General features: G+C 45.2%; 1 protein-coding gene across 2 annotated transcripts in view; it reads left to right on the forward strand.

The window, feature by feature from the left end:
• The first annotated feature begins 747 nt into the window (after nucleotides 1-747).
• LOC137528272 (UAP56-interacting factor-like) overlaps nucleotides 748-21,686 on the forward strand; it is a 78,538-nt gene continuing 57,599 nt past the window's right edge. For both annotated transcript variants that reach the window (XM_068249564.1, XM_068249565.1), the window contains exon 1: nucleotides 748-939. In XM_068249564.1, coding sequence (XP_068105665.1) covers nucleotides 852-939 — 88 coding nt within the window. In that variant the 5' untranslated portion in view covers nucleotides 748-851. The remainder of the gene's footprint in view (nucleotides 940-21,686) is intronic.

Here is a 21,686-nt window from a genome sequence, read left to right on the forward strand (position 1 = left end):
TGGACCTGCGCAATAGACTCCTGGTGATGTCAGGGGGATTGAGAGTGCGGCCGTGCAGGCGTAGTAGTTTTCCAACTTTAAAGTCGCAAATTTTGGAAATGAACCGGAGACGGGGACCGGAGCATCGGTGAGTGGCTGCGCGGGCGTGGGATGTCTGTGGGGGACCATTAGAAGACCCAGGTAAGTTCAACTCTTTTTTCCCCCTAGCCCCCTACAGGACTCCTTTAAGCTTTCCTTTAAGGGGTGCAGTGAGAAAAGGCCTTATAAATTTGGCATTATAAAAGTCATTATCGAATTCTGAGCAGTTAGCACTGGAGAACATAGAAGGGCGCTGATCCTATCTGTTCGCTATTATACTATGGTGTACAGCGCTGCGTAATATTTTTGCGCTTTATAATTACAATAAATCAATCAATCAATAAATTAAAATAAATAAATTGTGTGTAGTAAGCAGGCTTTGAGGAAAGGAATTCTAAAACAGAAGAACGTGAATCCACATTTGCAGGGTTCAACAGCGCCACCTAGTGGAAGTAATTGTTGCAACAGTTATTTGAAACTTGTGATCACAGGTCCGAGCCGCAGAGCTGTACAGTGTTGTGTCTGTCGGATGAGCAGAGTCGCTTCCAGCACAGATCCCACGTGTCCCGCCTGGAGTGAGCGGCTGTAGGTGACAGCAGTGAGTCACAGCAGCAGACCGGTCCATGTCCCTATTTGGCGTCCTCCAGCAGATGGCAGGCATCCAGGGCATGCGCCTGGCGCTCCAGCCGGGAGAGGGCAGGGAGGGCAGTCCCAGCAGCACTCTAGCTGGTGGCCCGCGTCTCATCGCTCGCTGAGCCCTGCCACTGCCAGCCATGGAGGCCACCGTGGCCATGGAGGAGGAACAGGTCCTGGCGGGAGAGGAGTTCCAGGAGGGCAATAAGAAGATTGACATGTCTCTGGGTATGTCAGCATCACACAAACTTCTGTGACTCTTGCCAAACTTAGCTGCCAGCAGGACTAATGATATTACAACAGTGTATATCCCAGATTCCAAAGTAAAGGGAATATGTTTCCAAGGTAAATGTTCAGAATGACAGTGTTTGTTCTGGGAATTCACTCATCCTTACAGGTATCTCACCCATAACAACAGGTGGTGAGAGATGGATCTGGCTTCATTCATGCAGTCCTTCCAACTTTGCCCCCATACACAGTGAAATATTTCTTCCCTTCTTCTGCATAGAAAGAGTTAAAGTGGACCTGAACTCTTGCACAGGACAGAAGGACAATATATAAAAATACACCCTGTATGTATTTAAAGGGAACCTAAACTGAGAAGGATATGGATTTTTTCTTTTAAAATAATACCAGTTGCCTGACTCTCCTGCTGATCCTGTGCCTGTAATACTTTTAGCCACAGCCCCTGAACAAGCATGCAGACCAGGTGCTCTGACTGAAGTCAGAATGGATTAGCTGCATGCTTATTTCAGGTGTGTGATTCAGCCACTGCTGGAGCCATAGGTCAGCAGGGCTGCCAGGCAACTGGTATTGTTTAAAAGGAAACATCCATATCCCTCTCAGTTAAGGTTCCCTTTAAAGAGTTTACCCTAAATTTGTTCTAATTCCCCCTCATCTGTGACAAAGTTGTATTTTGATCCCTCAGCTGTGTCAGCTGCCTGCCACAGCAGAGAGCTGATTGGTAAACACAGGATGTTAATCTGTCTGCCTCCATGAAAGCAGGAATTAGACACACTGCAGATTTTTTTGCAGGATTTGCATCAGCTGTAACAATAATGTAATGTTTTTATTTAAGGCTAGGTTCACAGTGGGAGGTTGCAGTGCGATGCTAAAGTCGCAACACAACATTACAACACAAGGCAACAAAAGTCGCAACGCACCTTAACACTGCGTTATTGTCGCATACAGTCGATACAATGGAGCATACGGCACTGAAAAGTATGCTTCCCTGTATCTGTTAACATGTGCGTTTACAGGTAACACACCATCATAACGCAACATTTACAACACGACTTTTACGTCGCAAGGCTTAACATTGCAATGCGGTAACCTGAGTTATATGACTTTATTAACACAGGACAATGACGTCCCATTGTGAACGTAGCCTAAAGGTTATTCTGCTGTTTCTTATCTTTTAGAGCAGAGAGGAAGTTCTGAGTTTGGGTTTGCTTTAATGCTGGATACACACCATGCGTTTCCGCGTTCGATGCGTCCGTCGATACGCATTGATTCGATTATTTCCGACATGTCCGATTCAAGCTTCGATAGATCATTAGGTCGATTTGCCATACTTTACATTGCAATCGACCTAAAAATCATCGAAATGCGTTCGGAAATGCTCGGAAATAATCGAATCAACGCGTATTGACGGACGCATTCGAAGCGGAAACGCATGGTGTGTATCCAGCATTAGAATGGCTGACAGTCATATAGAGATTATCCACCATTCCTTACTACAACCATACACTGGTTACACTAAATAGTTTTTTTTTTTTTACATTGTATCTTTGTCATCACTTAAAGAGGAACTTCAGCCTAAAGAAACATACTGTCATTAAGTTACGGTACATTAGTTATGTTAATTAAAATAGATAGATAATATAATCTCTTACCCACCCTGTTTTAAAAGAACAGGCAAATGTTTGTGATTTCATGGGAGCAGCTATCTTTTTGGTTGAAAGGAGGTGACAGGGAGCATGAGACACAGTTCCAACTGTCCTGTGTCCTGATCACCCCTCCCAGCTTCTAGGCAATGAGAAAAACAACATCAGAAATCCCATCATGTTTTGCACAGCATTAGGGAAAAATGCCTGGGCAGTTTTCTTTGATGGGGCGGAGCTTAGCTTCTAAGCAGCTAAAAATTAGGCTTGGGTATGAAAAACAAAGTTCTGATGCTGTGAACCTGTTAAACACCAAGCCTTTTCAGTGCTGCTGAGTAGATTTTTAGTCTGGAGGTTCACTTTAAAGTAGGACTATCACAAAAACAAAATGTAAAATACATATAAAATGTAGATTCCCCCAGAGTAAAATGCATTATAAATTACTCCTCCCCCCCCCCCCCCCCCATATGTCGCTGTGGTAAGCTTGATAACTGCTATCACAGCAGTTATCACGCGATCTGCCGCGTGCGGCGGTTTGTGTGCGTAAAGGATTACTCCGCAAGATAAACAAGTGTTTGCGTGCGTGATCGCGCAGCAGAGATGCTGTGTGTGGGGACTGACTTAGGGCTCGTTTCCACTATCGCGAATCTGCATGCGTCCAACGCATGCAGATCCGCACATGTAATACAAGTGGATGGGCCTGTTTCCACTGTAGCGTTGTTGAGGTGCGTTTTTTTCAGCGTGAAAAAAACGCACAAAAGAGCCAACGATTTCGCCTGCGTCGGGAATCCGTGCGAATCGCCGCTAATGTATTTAATAGTAAAAACGCATGCGTTTGTTACATGCGTTTTTACCCGCGATTTCGCGTGCGATTTCGCACCTTTTTCAATTTTATTTAGCCCTGGCAGTGTCATGGTTAATTTCGCATGGCACCCTGCCATGCGAAATCGCAGGCGAAATCGCGGGTAAAAACGCATGTGGAAACACATCCGCATGCGTTTTTACAAGCGTCGGAATGCGGCCGAAATCGCGTCGCAACAGTGGAAACAAGCCCTTAGTCTTCGGGCAGGCCTGAGCGTGCTTTGCAGACCAGGCATTCATGGTCAGATGGACCCTTGACCCAACGCTGTGTGCCATAGATGTCACCACTTGCCTTTCAACATCACGGTACAGTTTAGGTATCGCCTTTTTTGAGAAACAATTGTGGCCTGGTATCTTCCACTGCGGTGTGTGGCTTTGCTTTTGTGTGCTGCTTTTCCTCAGGTGGTCATTCCATTGCAGTTTGTGTTTTGTAATCATGTGCCTTCGTAATGTAGTTGTCCCTACGCGGGTCTTGGTCTTTCCATGGCTCAATTTTTGGTGGCAGAGAGTACAGATGGCATTGCTCTCATCTGAGGCAGACACACAAAAAAATGTCCACACCGCTGAGCCCTGGGGTGATAGCACTTTGGTGGTGGCGGCCGACTGAGTGTTAAGTGGGGTGCCAGAATCAGGAGGAGGAAGATATGTCACACTTCCCTGCGGAAGCTGAGAAAGATGAGGTGTTTGGTGTTAAATAGTCAACTACGTCCTGACAATATTGGGGGTTGATGACACGTGCCTTCTTCTGAACACTGTACTTTGGTCGTGGACCGCACGAAATCATGACAGCGCGACCTCGAACAGACCTGCCAGGGGGCCTGCCTCTGCCTTTTGTTTTGTCCATATTGGGTGGGATGAAGTGAAAGGTATGCACTAACTTCACTAATACAATGTGCAGTCAGTCACACAGGTGCAGTTAACAGGTATGCACGGAGTAGTATATCACACTGCGTGCACTCACATAGGTAGGTGGGTGCACTGAACACAACAGGTAGGTATATGCAGTGATGGGTATTACAATGTGCACCTGTCACACACAGACAGGTAGCGAACAGTGACACTGCGTACGCTCACGTAGGTGGGTGCACAGTGAACAAAGGTAGGTATATGCAGTGATGGGTAATGTGCACCTGTCACACACAGCACTGAATGTGCTGGGCCTGGCAGTGGCACACACAGTATGAATTATCAAGGCTGTCTATGCAACACAAGTGTCAGTGAGACACACAGCTTTTGGCTGCGATTTAATACAGGCCAAAGTCAGCATACACACACAAACCGCCGCACGTGGCAAATCGCGTGATAACTGCTGTGATAGCAGATATCACGCTTTTGTGCATCAAGCCCAAAGTGACAGTGCCATGGTGCCAGAGCTGCATTATATGATCAGTTTCTATTTTAGTATTCAGGCTTTTCCATTCCCCCCACAGCCGTGCCACTTTCTGAAGTAGAGTGACACAGGTCTCCAGCCTTCACATGACTGCTCTATAACTGCTTAAAAAAATGGTCCTGTTTAACCTTTGGGCGAATGCCTTGAGACCTTCTCTGAAGTCCCTTTGCAATATTCTTATGAACTCTTGATTGCAATGTAAAATGTAACAGTACAGCACAGTTTAGTATAGCAAAACCTGTGCTTGTTACAGGTTTGCTCCAACTGTCAAAATACATAGAACTGCATTTTATTTTTGGGATCCGAGCAGAGGCATAGCTATGGGGGAAGAGTTTCTGCAGCTGCAAGGGGGTTTGTGGATGTAGGAGGGCCTCAACTATTCATCTTCCTTACAATACAGGTTCCACCTCCGCTGCAGGTAGTGTTGTGGTCACATTTTTCATGCGTGGAGCTACTTATAGGGGCTGCACTGTTTTGGGGAGTCATACTTGACATATGACTCCCAGATGGTGGGCCTCAAGGCAAAGGGAGGTCACAAAGAGGGCAAAGTAAAAGTTGATCATTGGGGGAAGGGTGGAGGAGAGGGAGGTTCCCATTAAAAGGTGGAGGTGGTGGGGGCATGACTGGCACTGCCATAGAGGCAAATGGGGCAATTGCCCCAGGGACCCAGAGCCTGAAGAGGCCCCTAAGGTGTTTTCCTCCATCCTAACTGTTGCTCCCAGAGGCTTGAGCAGAGTCTTTGGCAGAGTAGTGTCTTACCTGTGCTGGCGGGCAGTTAAGCTGGGAGGTGATTGGGAGGGAGGGTCAGCAGCCAGGTCAGGGGCGCAGGAGGGAAATTTGGCTGCAGCAAAGGGCCGCTAACACCGCTTTTTAGTCAGGGTGTCTGTTTGGGGGCTACTGGGTTAATTCTGCCCTGGGGCCCCCTTTGTTAATTGAACGGGCCTTGGGGATGGGGGGGTGGGTGGGGCGGAGGCGGGCGTTGTGTCCTGGTTTGTGGTTACACCTCTTGATCTGAGAATCATGGATTAATGTTACTCACAATGCAATACGCAATATTTTACAGTTCTATTATAGCTTGCTTTTTTTCAATTTGCATAATTTTGGCTGATGGAGCTTTGCCTCAGAAGAGACCATCTCACCTGTCAGACATCTCAGCACCAATGGGAGCAGGGCTGTGGAGTTGAGGAGTCGGAGTCTGAGCAATTTGAGGTATCTAGAGTCGGAGTCGGGGGTTTCATAAACTAAGGAGTCGGAGTCAGATGATTTTTGTACCATCTCCACAGCCCTGAATGGCAGCACCCAAGAGATATTATAAAGCCAAGGCACAGTATAGCTTGAAGTTCCTGAACAGCTGATGTTGCAGTTTGTTTTGCTTTTGTGTCTTTGGTGTTTCTGTTTAGTGTTGACAGTGTTTAAACAAATATCCCTAATGCTGTAGGAAGGCCTCTTGTTGGCATCGCCTAGCGAGACAGTTACGGATTATTTTTAGCAAGTCGTGAGTCAACATAGAGAAGCATATTTAAGATTGATGACTATTCATGTCTCAAAATATTATGTGTGTGATTGTATTGCTGAAGCACTGAGGCTGTGAGCCAGCCCCAGTGCTGCTGATCAGCTGCAGGCAAGAAGTCCAATCCTTTGAGATTCTACTCCAACTTCTATGTAAGCCATTATAGATAGATTCTATATGTATATGGCATGTTTCTAGGCAAAGCTGCAGCCTCTTGTTTTATGATTCTTTCTTTTGGTGGTGGTAAAATTGGCCAATGAAAATTGGATGTGAGTAGCAGGCTTAAAGAGACACTGAAGCGAAGAAAAAATATATGATATAATGAATTGGTTGTGTACTATGAATAATTACTAGAAGATTAGCAGCAAGGAAAATATTCTCATATTTTTATTTTCAGGTATATAGTGTTTTTTCTAACATTGCATCATTCTCTAATATGTGCAGATTACACAACACTCAGCATTCAAAATGATTCTTTCAGAGCAGACTGTGAACTAATGATCTCTCCTCTGGCAGAGGAAAAGTAAATAGTTCACTAACACTTGAGATAATAAAAGTCAGAAAACAGCCCTCTCCACGACTTTGAAAGTCGTAGATCTTAATGGCTTTTTTGTATAGAGATAACAACTGGAGTTTCTTAACTCTTCCTGTACGGGAAATAATTAGACTGATGTATCTGATCCTAATGTTTTATTTCTTAGCTGTACTACACATACAAATCATAATATCATCATTTTTTTTTCGCTTCAGTGTCTCTTTAACCTCCTTAGCGGTAACCCCGTGTGTGACACGGGGTAAGCCGCCGGAGGGTGCCGCTCAGGCCCTGCTGGGCCGATTTAAGTAATTTTTTTTTTTGCTGGACGCAGCTAGCACTTTGCTAGCTGCGCCAGCACCCCGATCGCTGCCGCCGTGCGCCCGATCGCCGCTATCCGGAGCGGCGCGCCCCCCCCCCCCAGACCCCGTGCGCTGCCTGGCAAATTAGTGCCAGGCAGCGCCGAGGGGTGGATCGGGTCTCCCAATGACGTCCCGACGTCGGTGACGTCATCCCACCCCGTCGTCATGGCGACGGGGGAAGCCCTCCAGGAAATCCCGTTCTTTGAACGGGATTTCCTGATTGGAGATCGCCGAAGGCGATCGAAGCGGGCGGGGGGATGCCGCTGAGCAGCGGCTATCATGTAGCGAGCCCTGGGCTCGCTACATGATTTTAAAAATTTTTTTTTTAAAAAAAAACTGCTGCGCTGCCCCCTGGCGGTATTTTTCATACTGCCAAGGGGGTTAATGCCCGTCACTGACTAGTTTTACCACCTCAGTGTAGTATGAGTATTGAACCTGAGGCAGCTCATGAGGAGGCAGATGGAACACAGAGGCATGTTCTCTGCCTCATGACATGTCTCTGTGCCCCCCCCCACGTCGCTCTCTGACTACCACCACCACTGCAGCGCTATGGCCCTCCGAAATTAGTGACATTATTTGTCGCTATCTCACAGATAAACATGAAGGAGAGGGATTCCCTGCTCAAAATGCCCATTAGGGGCATGGCTTTCCAGAGCTGCCATTGGGCATCTCTCTCTCCCTGGCCGCACCCTCCTGCCGCTCCCCCGCGTACCTGCACGCTGTGAATGAGACACAATCTCTCCTTCGTGACCTAGAGGTCATGAAAGTGAAAGTGGGCCAGTGTGGCCCACATGAGCGTCGGTTTTTTTCTGTTTGCGCGAACTTCTGCGAACCGCAATAGACATCAATGGGGAGGCAAACTTTGAAAACTAGAAACACTTATGCTGGCCAGAAAAGTGATGGAAAATATGTTTCAAGCGGTCTAACACCTGGGGGGGGGGGCATGGCAGAGGGGGATACACGCCAAAAGTCCCAGGGAAAAATCTGGATTTGACGCAAAGCAGCATTTTAAGGGCAGAAATCACATTGGGCTTGATTCACAAAGCCGTGCTAACTGTTTAGCACGGGCGTGCTAAACAGTTAGCACGTGAAGTGCCGTTTGCGGACTTTTGCGCGCGCAAATTGCAAGCAAAAGTCCGCGAACGGCACTTCACGTGCTAACTGTTTAGCACGCCCATGCTAAACAGTTAGCACGGCTTTGTGAATCAAGCACATTGAATGCTAAATTGCAGGCCTAAAGTGCTTTAAAACATCTTGCATGTGTATACATAAATCAGGGAGTGTAATTAGAGTACTGCTTCACACTGACACACCAAACTCACTGTGCAATGCACCGCAAACAGCTGTTTGTGTTGTGATGGCCGTGCTTGACTGGTGCGCACCATGGCGAGAGTGCAGGCCGTGGCGGTTTTCAAGCCCATATGGTCGCCATGCTGTGGTAGCTGAATGACAGAACAGTGACTGTCCAGCTGATCAAATTTGGTCTGTCTACAATGAAGCAACAAACTTATTATCGTGGGTGTGCCCCCCCCCCCCCCCCACTTATATAGCCGTCGGTTATTGCTTCATTGTGATACACGAGCCCCTTCACCTCGGCAAGGTAATGATCACAAAGGGGAATGGGCACATGTACATGCCTTTTGTTTTGTTGTTGCAGCTGCAGTGCAGCCAGAAAAATTAGACAGGCATGTACACGCACCAGAAAAATTATTAAAGCAGCCTCTGCTAGCAGTGACCTTAAAAATTCAGGAGTCCGCCTGGAGTCCTGGACCCTGTTGGTGGTGACGGAGAAGGCAGTCAACCGGCCTGCATGCAGAGATGCTGTGTGAGGACTGACTTAGTCTTTGTGCAGGCCTGAGCATGCTTTGCAGACCAGGCATCCGTGGTCAGATGGACCCTTGACCCAACGCTGTGTGCCAGAGATGTCACCACTTGCCTTTCAACATCACGGTACAGTTTAGGTATCGCCTTTTTTGAGAAATAATTGCGGCCTGGTATCTTCCACTGTGGTGTGTGGCTTTGCTTTTGTGTGCTGCTTTTCCTCAGGTGGTCATCTCATTGCAGTTTGTGCTTTGTAATTATGTGCCTTCGTAAGGTAGTTGTCCCTACGCGGGTCTTGGTCTTTCCACGGCTCAATTTTCGGTGGCAGATAGTACAGATGGCATTGCTCTCATCTGAGGCAGACACACAAAAACATTTCCACACCGCTGAGCCCTGGGGTGATGGCACTTTGGTGGTGGCGGCCGACTGAGTGTTAAGTGGGATGTCAGAATCAGAGCAGGAGGAGGATATGTCACGCTTCCGTGTGGAAGCTGAGAAAGATAAGGTGTTAAGTGTTAAATAGTCAACTACGTCCTGACAATATTGGGGGTTGATGCCACGTGCCTTCTTCTGAACACTGTACTTTGGTCGAGAGCCGCACGAAATCACGACAGCGCGACCTTGAACAGACCTGCCAGGGGGCCTGCCTCTGCCTTTTGTTTTGTCCATATTGGGTGGGATGAAGTGAAAGGTATGCACTAACTTGACTAATACAATGTGCAGTCAGTCACACAGGTGCAGTTAACAGGTATGCACGGAGTAGTATATCACACTGCATGCGCTCACATAGGTAGGTGGGTGCACTGAACACAACAGGTAGGTATATGCAGTAATGGGTATTACAATGTGCACCTGTCACACACAGACAGGTAGCAAACAGGCACAGTGACACTGCGTGCGCTCACGTAGGTAGGTGGGTGCACTGTGAACAACAGGTAGGTATATGCAGTGATGGGTAATGTGCACTTGTCACACACAGGTAGTCTCACTGAATGTGCTGAGCCTGGCAGTGGCACACACACAGTATGAATTATCAAGGCTGCCTATGCAACACAAGTGTCTGTGGGACACACAGAAAAGAAAAAGAGATCACAAGAACAAGATTAGCTCTCAACAGGGAGTGTAGCCTGATTGGCTACAATGTGCCTGCTGACTGTGATGTAGAGGGTCAAAATTGACCCAAATGGTGCACTATGGGGGTGAACCGAACTTCCGGTAAAGTTCGCGGTTCTCTGCGATCCCGAAACCCCGGAAGTTCGCCTGGAACCGTTCGCCGGCGAACCGTTCGGGCCATCTCTCGTCATTGGGCAATCAAAATTGGATGTGTGCACCAGGCTTAACAAGTGTTGCATTCATGGCCTGTCACCTGCTCACATGGACCTGCAAAGCGCTAGCAAGTTCTTGGCACAGTCAGTGGCATCCATTCTATTCATGTACATATAGGCACAGCTGGAACCATACCTAGACGTGTTATGTGTGTGTGTGTGTGTGTGTGTGTGTGTGTGTGTGTGTGTGTGTGTGTGTGTGTGTGTGTGTGTGTGTGTGTGTGTGTGTGTGAATTTGAATGGTTTTTTACTCCAATACTTTGAGACCTCTTTCACCCCAATGGCTGAGTCGTGCGCTTGCTGCTCAGTTCAAACTCCAGTCTGCTGGACAACGAGCAGCTTTTGGCTGCAATTTAATACACGCCAAAGTCAGCATTTGTGTATTAGCATTTGGCACACAGAACTTTTAACACAGCAGAAAATAAAGCTTCACGTATGGGATAGATGCCTCCTTATTGCCTTATTGCAAGCACTCGTGTGGAACTGTCCAGCCTGATGAACGGCTGAGAAGTCTGAAACAGCGAGCTGTCGCTGAGTAGCAGCCCCATACTGCTTGCCATTTTTATGTGCTTTTAAGCTGCTCTAATAAAGAGCTATGTTTTACTGATAAAATAGCTGACTTTTTTTTTGGAGGTGCTGACCTAATTTTTGGGACTTAGCGCAATTACATTGCGGCAATCAAAGCACTGATCAACAGCAAATAAAATCTGATCACAGTTTTATAAATCTGGTTTTATAAATTTGACAACCAGATTTTGCAAAGTAGAGACTGTAAAAGGGAAGATCTGCTTTCCGATTACTGTAAGAATATTATATTATAAATAGGCCCCTGGCTAACTAGATTACTATTTGGCAATGTATGAAGATGTGTAAGAGACTGAGGCCCATAAGCAATTACGTTTTTCTCCTGAGTTTTCTCCTTGGTGATATTTTCACACATTATTTTCAATAAAATGCTATTCAAAATAATTTAGAGTTCTTTTTACCTGAATTTTGGTACTTTTTTTTTAAATTGTAAAGTGCTGAAAAGGTATTTTAGAGAGAAGGTGAAAGATAATCTACCAGAAAACTCAGGAGAAAAAGTGAATTGCACATGCGCCTGAGGTCATAGTTTTCTCCTAGGAGATAATTTTTAAACTTCTTTTTAAAATTACTTTTCAGCACTCTGCAATTGAAAAAGTACCAAAAAGTAGGTGACACAGTGTATTTTCAGTGATTTAAAAAATGTTTTATTGACAAGCGGTGAATATATCACCTAGGAGAAATCGAAGGCCCGTTTCACACTTACGATAAAAAAAAGTCTGTACGCGTAACGGATACTGTACAGATGGAACAGATGTGAACGGATCCAATGTTAACCTATGGAACCATTCACATCCGTCTGTTTGAACAGATCCATTCTGTAAGTTCTGCTGAACGGACCGCAAGTTTCTCGCAGCACCTATTTTTCCAGACCGCTGAGCCCAGCGGAATGGAAGCTGAAGCCCTGCATTGGGGGCAATGAGAGAACAGAACGTTTGTTCACACTAGTGAAGAAATGAACCGTTAAGAGGAAAAATCCACTGCGGGTGGGGGTCTGGGGGGGATGTTGGGACACTGCACCTTAGTGGATGTGTAGGTGAGGGAGGGTTTCTTACCCAGGCGTCTGGGAGGGATGTGGGGGATGCTGCACCTGAGCGGGCGGGTGAGGGAGGAGGGTTTCTTACCTGGGCTTCCGTCTTCTTCTGCCTTCAGTTGCATCCCACGTCACATCATGTGACATGCTTCCTCTTCTGTAGTCACGTGACGCAACTTGTGACGTGGGACACAATTGAAGGTAGAAGAAGACACAAGCCTGGGTAAGTCAACCCTCCCTTACCCACCCAGATACTAAAGCACTCGGAGTGGCAACGGAGTGAAAACTGATCCGATCAACCGGTGATCAGATCAGTTTTCATGAATCCGTTTGCCAGTGTGAGCGAAGCCTTACGGATCCATTTAAATGGAAAACAAATCAGTTTTACCGGATCCGTTTGGCTGAAAATGCCGGTGTGAAACCGGCCTTAGGAGAAAAAGTAAATTGCATTTGGCCCTGAGGCTCATATGCCATTAACTTTTTCTCCTGAATTTTGTACTAGCTGATATTTTAATACTTTGTCAATAAAATGCATTTTAAATCACCAGAAAGCAAGAAAATACTCAAAACTATTTTGAGTGGGTTTTTTTTCACTACTTTTTGGTACTTTTTACACAAAGTGCTAAAAAGTTCATTTAAAAAGAAGATAAAACAATGACCTCCTGGGAGAAAACTCAGGAGAAAAAAAAAACATATGGCCCCGAATAACAATATTTTTGTAGAAAACCACAAACTGATTTAAATGTTAGCTTCAACTAATCTGATCGAATTTATAAAACTGTTGATCTGAAAAGAGACGTTAGTTTGAAGAAATTTCAGCACTTTTCTGACAGCTTGTTTGTCGAGTAGACCACTATATAGGTCTCATTCAATTCATATTATGGATAATGTGCCAGTAATAAGCATTGTATGATTTCTGTGTATTTCATTATTATAATGTTCCAGGGAAAAGTCTTGATGCATTTTTGGTGTGGCCAATATTCAGAACAATACTTATATAGACATTAATAGATGTAGATTATGAGAACACAAATAGCGTACAGCAATTATTATAAATTATATACACCCTGGTGCAATGAAACCTGTGTGATCCAGGAACAAGGACTGGAATTATTAAATAGGGCCTATGGAAGAAGGTCAGACACCTTGTCTGGGTCAAACCAGTTCACACTGAGGATTGCTGAAAGATCAATGACATAGTGGTTGTGTGGTTACAGGAGCATATACTGGAGCACATAACTACAGTGGGAACTTCTTGCATGAAATGCAGGACTACCTATTACTTTATTATAGCAATTTTTCTCTGCAAGTGCTGCATGTGGCTACATTTGCATGACTGCGATTTCACAATCCTTATTATGATCTGATATGACTCGGGTCAGATTATGGTTGCAAACTTTTGCCACCAAATAGCAGACAGTTTGTAAAATAATACAGTCCAGGTTGCCAGATAACACCGGCACCCTTCAGCATTCAATTACAGTTAGCAACAGAAGGAGAAGACACTACGTAGTCAGAAGTAGCTGACCCAATAACGAGTTCAAGGTAACAAATCACTTGCTCTAGCACAAACTAGCACCAAGCTGCTTAGAGGTACTGTGTTTCCCCTAAAGTAAGACATCCCCTGAGAATAAGCCCTAGCAGGAATTCCTAGCATGCTTGAAATATAAGACATCCCCGAATGTAAGCCCTAGTAGCAGCCCGCATGACACCAGCAAGTCACGCTCAATACAAAGCCTGGGTACAGGTAGCAGCAGTATAATGTGAGGTTTACAGTCCTGTATATGTGTCAGGCAATTTGTGTTTTTGTTAGAGCCAGCCCTCCTGATCTGTCCTGATAAGCATCAGCAGCACTTCACCTCTTCACCTTTTCCCAGGACACACAGCTTATTCTATCATAGCTTTGGAGAGCCTGACAGAGTTCTCTGCCTACAAGAAATAGACTATTACCCACATGATCAGCAGAATCAATTTCTTGTAATTGAGAGCCAATATCTGCAAACCACAAGCTCTGTGTACAGTATGCTGCATGTGTTTCAGCATGGCATGCAGTATATTCATTTTGTATAGGAAAACTACCAGTGTTATCCCCAAAAATAAGACATCCTCTGAAAATAAGCCCTAGCACATCTTTTGGAGCAAAAATTAAAATAAGACAGTATCTTATTTTTGGGGAAACACGGTAACAGCGCTGGGTGGCTGTAAATTGGGTCCTTAAATAGGAAAGGTTTCAATCTTGGAGCCTAAACTGCACACAAGCACGCTAATACTTTTGCACATGTGTTAGTATGTTAGTCCAAACTTTGAAGTGCACAGGTATGAACCTCTGACCACAAGAGTGTATAAGGTAAGGAATTCTCTTGGTCTCTGTCCTGCTTCATTATATTTTCCAAGACCAAATTTAACTGTAATTCCACTTGTTTGGTTGCTGCTAAGTTTAGCATTATAGTCCTCACCTAAGATGTATGTAATTTCTTTCTTGGGTGTTGGAACAGTTTTATGATCATTTGTATCAGCTACTGGACACGCTACCCTCTCATCAGCTTCAGTTTTGAACCAGAAGCTTAAATCACTGTGATGTTGAATGGTGTGCGGTACAATCCAAGTGAAATCATTCTGTCACTTTTTGGATTGTAACCATGAACTGATGTTAACACCTTTATATGGATGATGATGACTACTCCATTTCTTCTGTGAGTGGAGTGGGCTGCCAGTACCTTCTAGTCTGATCTCTCTGCAATGACCTGCTCGTCTTTGGTGGATCTACACAATATATCTTATTGGTTTATTAAAATACACAAGCCCCTTCACCACAGCAAAGTAATCATCCAGAAGGGGAGGAAGGGCATTACTCCCACACAAATGTGTACACAGATTCCCTGAACAGGTATGGTAACAGCTTTGCAAACAAAACAACCATTTAGCGAAGTCCTCATCCTGGAGAGGACTTACAGTCTGTGGTGCCTATACACCCACAAGAAGACCATTTATGACATCAGAGCAAGTGTTTATAGAGTGCTCTGGAAAGCCATGAAGATAATATCTACTTTCAGACCAGTGGGAGAAGGGATGCCTCCATTTTAGAAACCTGTTTCCACCCATATTCCAAAAACATACTGGTAAATGAATTGCCTAGACCAGCGGTGTCAACCTCAAATACAAAGTTGGCCAAACTTAAACACTGGGACCAAGTCGTGGGCTAACCTCAATGTCTAGTGGCCATTTTCGTCCACTATACAGGTCCCTGGTGTGTAATGGCCCTCTTTCCTCTCCTCTACAGTTCCCTGGTGCTTAGTGGTCCTCCTCCCCTATACAGTTACCTGGTGTCTATAGGCCCCCTCCCTCTCCTATACAGTTCCCTGGTATCTAGTGGCCCCACTTCCTTCCCTATACAATTCCCTGGTGTCTAGTGAGTCCCCTTTGACCCCTAAACAGCTCTCTGATGGTCCCCTTTCACACCCCAAAACAACTCCCTGGTGTCTAGTGACCCCCCTCCGTCCCCTATATAGTTCCTTGGTGTCTAGTGCTTTCCCCCTTCCTTCCCCTATTTGGCTATCCTGGTGATCTAGCTGGCCTCACCTCCAATATAGCTTCCCAGGTGGTCTATAGTGGGCCAAACATAATGCAAACTGGGGAAACCACTTGCCAGTATTTTACATGTATGGCCTACACCCTAGGTGCTCAACATGTGGTATGAGTACCCCAGGGGGTACTTCTGATGGGTACTCAAGCTTAATATAGTTAATTAGGCATACAAATGTTAAAAAAAACAACCCTATACAAACAACACCAAATTAGTAGTCTAGCTAATTAAAAGCAATAGTAAACACTTAGTAATTGTTTAGAAAAAAATACTGTGCACTATTGAATATATCAAGGGGTACTTCAGATAATCTTTACCATACCCAAGGGTACTTGATGAGCACAGGTAATCAAAAGTGATGCATACCAAGATCCTTTTTTTAAGAAACACTGCTGTAGACTATGGTGGGGGTGGCAGATTATGAATGGGGTACACACAAACACACACACAAATAGGGTAGCTTACAGAATATGTTCTAAGTAGCTGTTTCTCTACTTGGACTTTGACCCTGGAGAAAAATGTGTGAGGAATACCAGCTAATTCATTCATTGACTTATCATTGTAACAAAGCTGTAACGATTTAAAACGTTACCTCTGTGGTGGAAAGCAGCGCAGCTGCTTTTACACCTGATGTCACCTCTCTGGCCAAGCCATCCCGGGTGTCGCTTCCCGACTCAGCTGGGACAGGGATCTCTGTTGCAGCAGCTTGGGTCCACACGCCTGCGCATGGAGCAAAAGGACCTTTACATGGAGCTAAAGGACCTTTATGGGCAGACAGTGTTCTCCCCAGAATTTTTTTCCAGCCGGGTGGCATGAAAAAGTAGCCGGGTGGGGCGAGATGAAAGAATGCAGGGCTGGTGCTTCTCTGCACATTTCTGCTTACAGCAGAGGTGGAGTTGAGCTGATGACAGCCGGGTGGTCACCAAAACTAGCCGGGTGGAGCACCCGGCTAAAAGAGCCTGGGGAGAACACTGGGCAGAGGAGACAGATCAGCTGACTTTGTGGTCAGCTGACTTCCACCTGTCAATCTTCCTTGCAGGTTGGTTCAGCCCCTCGGGTGGGGCTGCTTGAATCTGCTGTCAGTATTTAAACCTGGAGTTGTTACTCTATCTTTGTCTGTCGTCGTGAACACTTGTGTGTCAGCACTCAGACCATAGGCAGATCCCAAAGTGTGCTAGAACCGGCCGGAGCCGGGGATCCACACTTAGCCAGATTCTGTTGATAGCTTAAAGTACTAATTGAATTGTATCTGTGTACTAGCATAGTTTCCAAAGGTGTTGACGGCCAAGGATCTCACACCTTAGCGTTAGGAATTGTACTGTATTATTTGTTATGACTTTCTGCCTGCCTGACCTTTCTTGTGAACTCTGATTCTGTACCTTGCTATTTCTGATATCCTGTTGCCAAACTCTGCTCGTTCCTGGACTCTGTATCTGCCTTCTGATTCTGTGCCAAACCCTGCCTGTTCATTAGATTCCGTATCTGTCTCCTGAATCTGTACTTTATCTGTCCGTGTGTTGACGACCTGGCTTGTCTGACCTCGAGAACTGGCCTTACTGTTAGAGGCAGTTCCCAGACCTGTAAGTGACACCCCCTCTTTGGTGTCACTCCCACTCTGTCCTTCCTACCTTCAGCCTAGCTCCTCCCCCAGGAGAGTCTAGGCCTTGGAAGGAACTTTCCTCTGTATACTCAGTGTTACTGTTGCTTAAACACTCACTTGTTGCTCAGGTGTCCAGGGGTTAGAATATATATCTGATTATCGGTGATACTGCAGATCATCAATAATCGGGTATATTCTGCATTCTCGGTGATACTGCAGTTCACCGGTAATCAGACCCTCTCTGTGTTACACCGATCATTACTGAACGCCAGACCTGTTAGTGACACCCTCTCTCTGGTGTCACTCACGTTCTGTCCTTCCATCTCCCTGTCTGACTCCTCCCCGTGGAGAGTCCAGACTACGGAAGGAACTTGTTGCTGAGCAGTATTCCTATCGGCTCTTGCACCTGTCTTCCAGGTGCGGTCCACAAGGTATTACTGTTTGCACCTTAACACTTACACTCTCCACAGGTGACCATTAGAGCCGTGTTCTTTGTATCTCTAAGACTGCAGTAAGGTCTGAATCACCTGCTCCACAAGTGACCATTAGAGCTGTGTTCTTTGTATCTCTAAGACTGCAGTAAGGTCTAAATCACCTGCTCCACAAGTGACCATTAGAGCTGTGTTATTTGTATCTCTTAGACTGCAGTAAGGTCTGAATCACCTGCTCCACAGGTGACCATTAGAGCCGTGTTATTTTTATCTCTTAGACTGCAGTAAGGTCTGAATCACCTGCTCTACAGGTGACCATTAGAGCCGTGTTATTTGTACCTCTTAGACTGCAGTAAGGTCTGAATCACCTGCTCCACAGGTGACCGTTAGAACCGTAGTTATCTGTCTGTACCTTCCAGCCCTACTGGGGGGCCTTGTGTCTAGTCTGTTCTGTTGGTGTCCTGAGTGTTCCTTACCAACTCCTGTGGTAAGGTCCTGTAAAACCATTAGTGTTATGGTGGTACCAGACACACACTTACGCTCTGCTCTCGTTCTTGCTATACTGGTATTGTTGGTGGTTCTGCGGATCACACATAATCGAGTATAGCGTCTGTATTTTTGGTGATTCCGCAGATCACCAATAATCAGTCATCTGAGTAGTGGCATTAACCGTCACAAAAGCCCTCTGGAGCAATTTTGTTACAAGCATTTTCTTGACTTGTGAGCTATTAGATATGATTATATCCTGGCATTTATTTTTGATACTCTTTTGATCAAAGTGATTATCAGAGTAGAAACAACCTTATCCCAGTCAGAATATTTGTATACATTGAGTGTCTGTTTAATGTTCTTCTGTACTAACTATTGCCTACATCTATTCATCTTCAAAAACAGATGATGAGCTTTGATGAATTATTTACAGACAGATGTATTTAGCTGTACAGTGTTGAGTTTGTTACGGTGTCTCAGCTTTCTGAAAGAAGCCGAATTCCAATCTTTCTATGTATATTTGGGCACAGAGCTGTATAATGTGATTAGATCAATGGCTGTAAGAAACTACCGTAGTGTGATACAGGGGAAAAGGAATTATAGTATCAGGATCTTTTGCGACATGTAAAGGTGTCCAAACATCAGGCAACTTGGTGGCCAATCCACCATCAGATTCTATTATTATAATCTGATGGAAAAATGCATGCCCGATCGACAATGCGACCAATTTCGGGCCAAAATTGGTCACATTAATGGGCTGGATGTGCTGCAAGATATAGGGCCAACTTGCCTTATCAGGTGCGCAATGGTAACAGTGAGTGATATCGGGATGAGCGGTGGATGCTATGAAACCCCGAACAATGTCCCCCCTAATGTGGAGTGTACCCCTTGGTGTCCAGTGTACTATACGTTACGTGTCCGTGGTCGCTGCTTTTCCTTCGCTGCCTCTGGTGCTATCCTTCATCCATATACGTGCCCCACATGGTTGCCGGACAACACAGGCCAAACAAGGAGAGCGCTGATCAGAAATGTAGTCAAGAGGCCCATGGTGACTCTGGACAAGCTGCAGAGATCTACAGCTCAGGTGGGGGAATCTGTCCATAGGAAAACTATTAGTCATGCACTGCACAAAGTTGGCCTTTATGGAAGAGTGGCAAGAAGAAAGCCATTGTTAACAGAAAAGCATAAGAAGTCCTGTTTGCAGTTTGCTACAAGCCATGTGGGGGACACATCAAACATGTGGTAAAAGGTGCTCTGGTCAGATGGGACCAAAGTGGAACTTTTTGGCCAAAATGCAAAATGCTATGTGTGGTGGAAAACTAACACTGCACATCACTCTGAACACACCATCCCCACTGTTAAATATGGTGGTGGCAGCATCATGCTCTGGGGGTGCTTCTCTTCAGCAGGGACAAGGAAGCTGGTCAGAGTTGATGGGAAAATGGATGGAGCCAAAAACCGGGCAATCTTGGAAGAAAACCTCTTGGAGTCTGCAAAAGACTTGAGACTGGGGCAGAGGTTCACCTTCCAGCAGGACAATGACCCTAAACATAAAGCCAGGGCAACAATGGAATGGTTTAAAACAAAACATATCCATGTGTTAGAATGGCCCAGTCAAAGTCCAGATCTAAATCCAATCGAGAATCTGTGGCAAGATCTGAAAACTGCTGTTCACAAACACTATCCATCTAATCTGACTGCGCTGGAGATGTTTTGCAAAGAAGAATGGGAAAGGATTTCAGTCTCTAGATGTGCCAAGCTGGTAGAGACATACCCTAAAAGACTGGCAGCTGTAATTGCAGCAAAAGATGGTTCTACAAAGTATTGACTCAGGGGGCCGAATAACACACACCCCACTTTGCAGTTATTGATTTGTAAAAAACGTTTGGAATCATGTATGATTTTCGTTCCACTTCTCACGTGTATACCACTTTGTATTGGTCTATCACGTTGAATTCCAATAAAATTGATTCATGTTTGTGGCAGTAATGTGACAAAAAAGGGTGGAAAACTTCAGGGGGCCGAATACTTTTGCAAGCCACTGTATATTGAAAGACATAACATTTTTTCCCCTAATTTTCACCATTTTTTTACTTTTTGAAAATTATATGTTAAGGGGTACCAGAGATAGGGCCCCGCCATAAAATATACATAGCTGGGGCTTCCTCCAACCCCTCCACCCTGATCGCTCCCACGACTTTCTCTTCTTGCTTTCTGTTGCGCCACAACTGGCCCCAAAATATCCTACAGTCGGTGCAGTCCGGCCTGGCGCTCTCCCCTTTTCACTCCTGTCACCGGGAGTGTTCTGCACCTGCGCAATTCAACTGCACGGGTGCAGAACGCTCAAGGTAACGTGAGCGCGGGGTGAGTGCGTGAGCTGCGCATGCGCAGTTGGCCCGGGACCAGAAGACTTTCTGGGGCCAATTGCAGAGAAACGGAGAGCAAGAAGTGGACGCCGTGGGAGAAATCCCCCATCGTGCTCTTGTTCCTGGAAGCGTTCTACACCTGTTCATTGGTAGTATGCTGTGATGCTTTTCTTCTTTCTCTGCCTGAAAGGGTTAATATTCAGCTATGCAACTGACATTTTTTTGTGCAGTCGGGATGGACTATAAAGTCTTTAAGGAATTATAGCCATAAAACACTTTGCCCTCAGAAGCCCAGTTCTCTGCCAGGAGAGATAGATTAAAAAGTCAATAGTTCATATATTTTAGTACTCTGAGACATGGGACAGACTGTTGAATTGAGCTGATCCGAAAAAAAAAAATAAGTTTTTTTAAGTTTTTAAACATAACATAACACTGTGGGATATCTGAAAATAATTTTTAGAAGTAGGATGATAGGTACAATTGTTTATCACTTTGTTTTCACTTAAAGAGGAACTCCAGTGAAAATAATGTAATAAAAAAGTGCACCATTTTTACAATTAATTATGTATAAATGATTTAGTCAGTCTTTGCCCATTGTAAAATCTTTTAAATCCCTGATTTACCTTCTGACATTTATCAGATGGTGACATTTTTACTGCTGGAAGGTGATGTAGCTGCTGCTTGCTTTTTTACCAACTGTAAACCGCTATTTCCCACAATACAACAAGGTTCACAGACAAGAAACTGCCAGGACTATGGTCCTCAGAGTTTCTTGTGGGAGGGGTTTAACCACAATATCAGCCATACAGAGTCCCCTGATGATCAGTTTGTGAAAAGGAAAACATTTCTCATGGGAAAGAGGGTATTAGCTACTGATTGGGATGAAGTTCAATTCTTGGTCACGGTTTCTCTAAGTTTCACTTTAAAAACCCAGTAATACAATGGCCTTGATTCACAAAGCGATGTTAACCTACTTAGCACGCCTAAAGACTTTTGGGCGTGATAACCATTGCACTAAGTAGGTTAGCACCGTTTTGAGGAATAAACTCGCGCGCAAAGTCCCACGCGCAAAATAAAGTCGCATAGGGTTTAATGGGCGCATAAAACTTTACGCGCACTAAACTTTACGCGCGCAAACTATTCCGCGCGCATTAGCACGCGAAGAGGCAGTTTGCACGTGATAAGCAGCTTTTCACTGGCGTGCTAA

The sequence above is a fragment of the Hyperolius riggenbachi genome, chromosome 8, assembly GCF_040937935.1.
Source record: "Hyperolius riggenbachi isolate aHypRig1 chromosome 8, aHypRig1.pri, whole genome shotgun sequence".
In the NCBI taxonomy this organism is placed as follows: Eukaryota; Metazoa; Chordata; class Amphibia; order Anura; family Hyperoliidae; genus Hyperolius; species Hyperolius riggenbachi.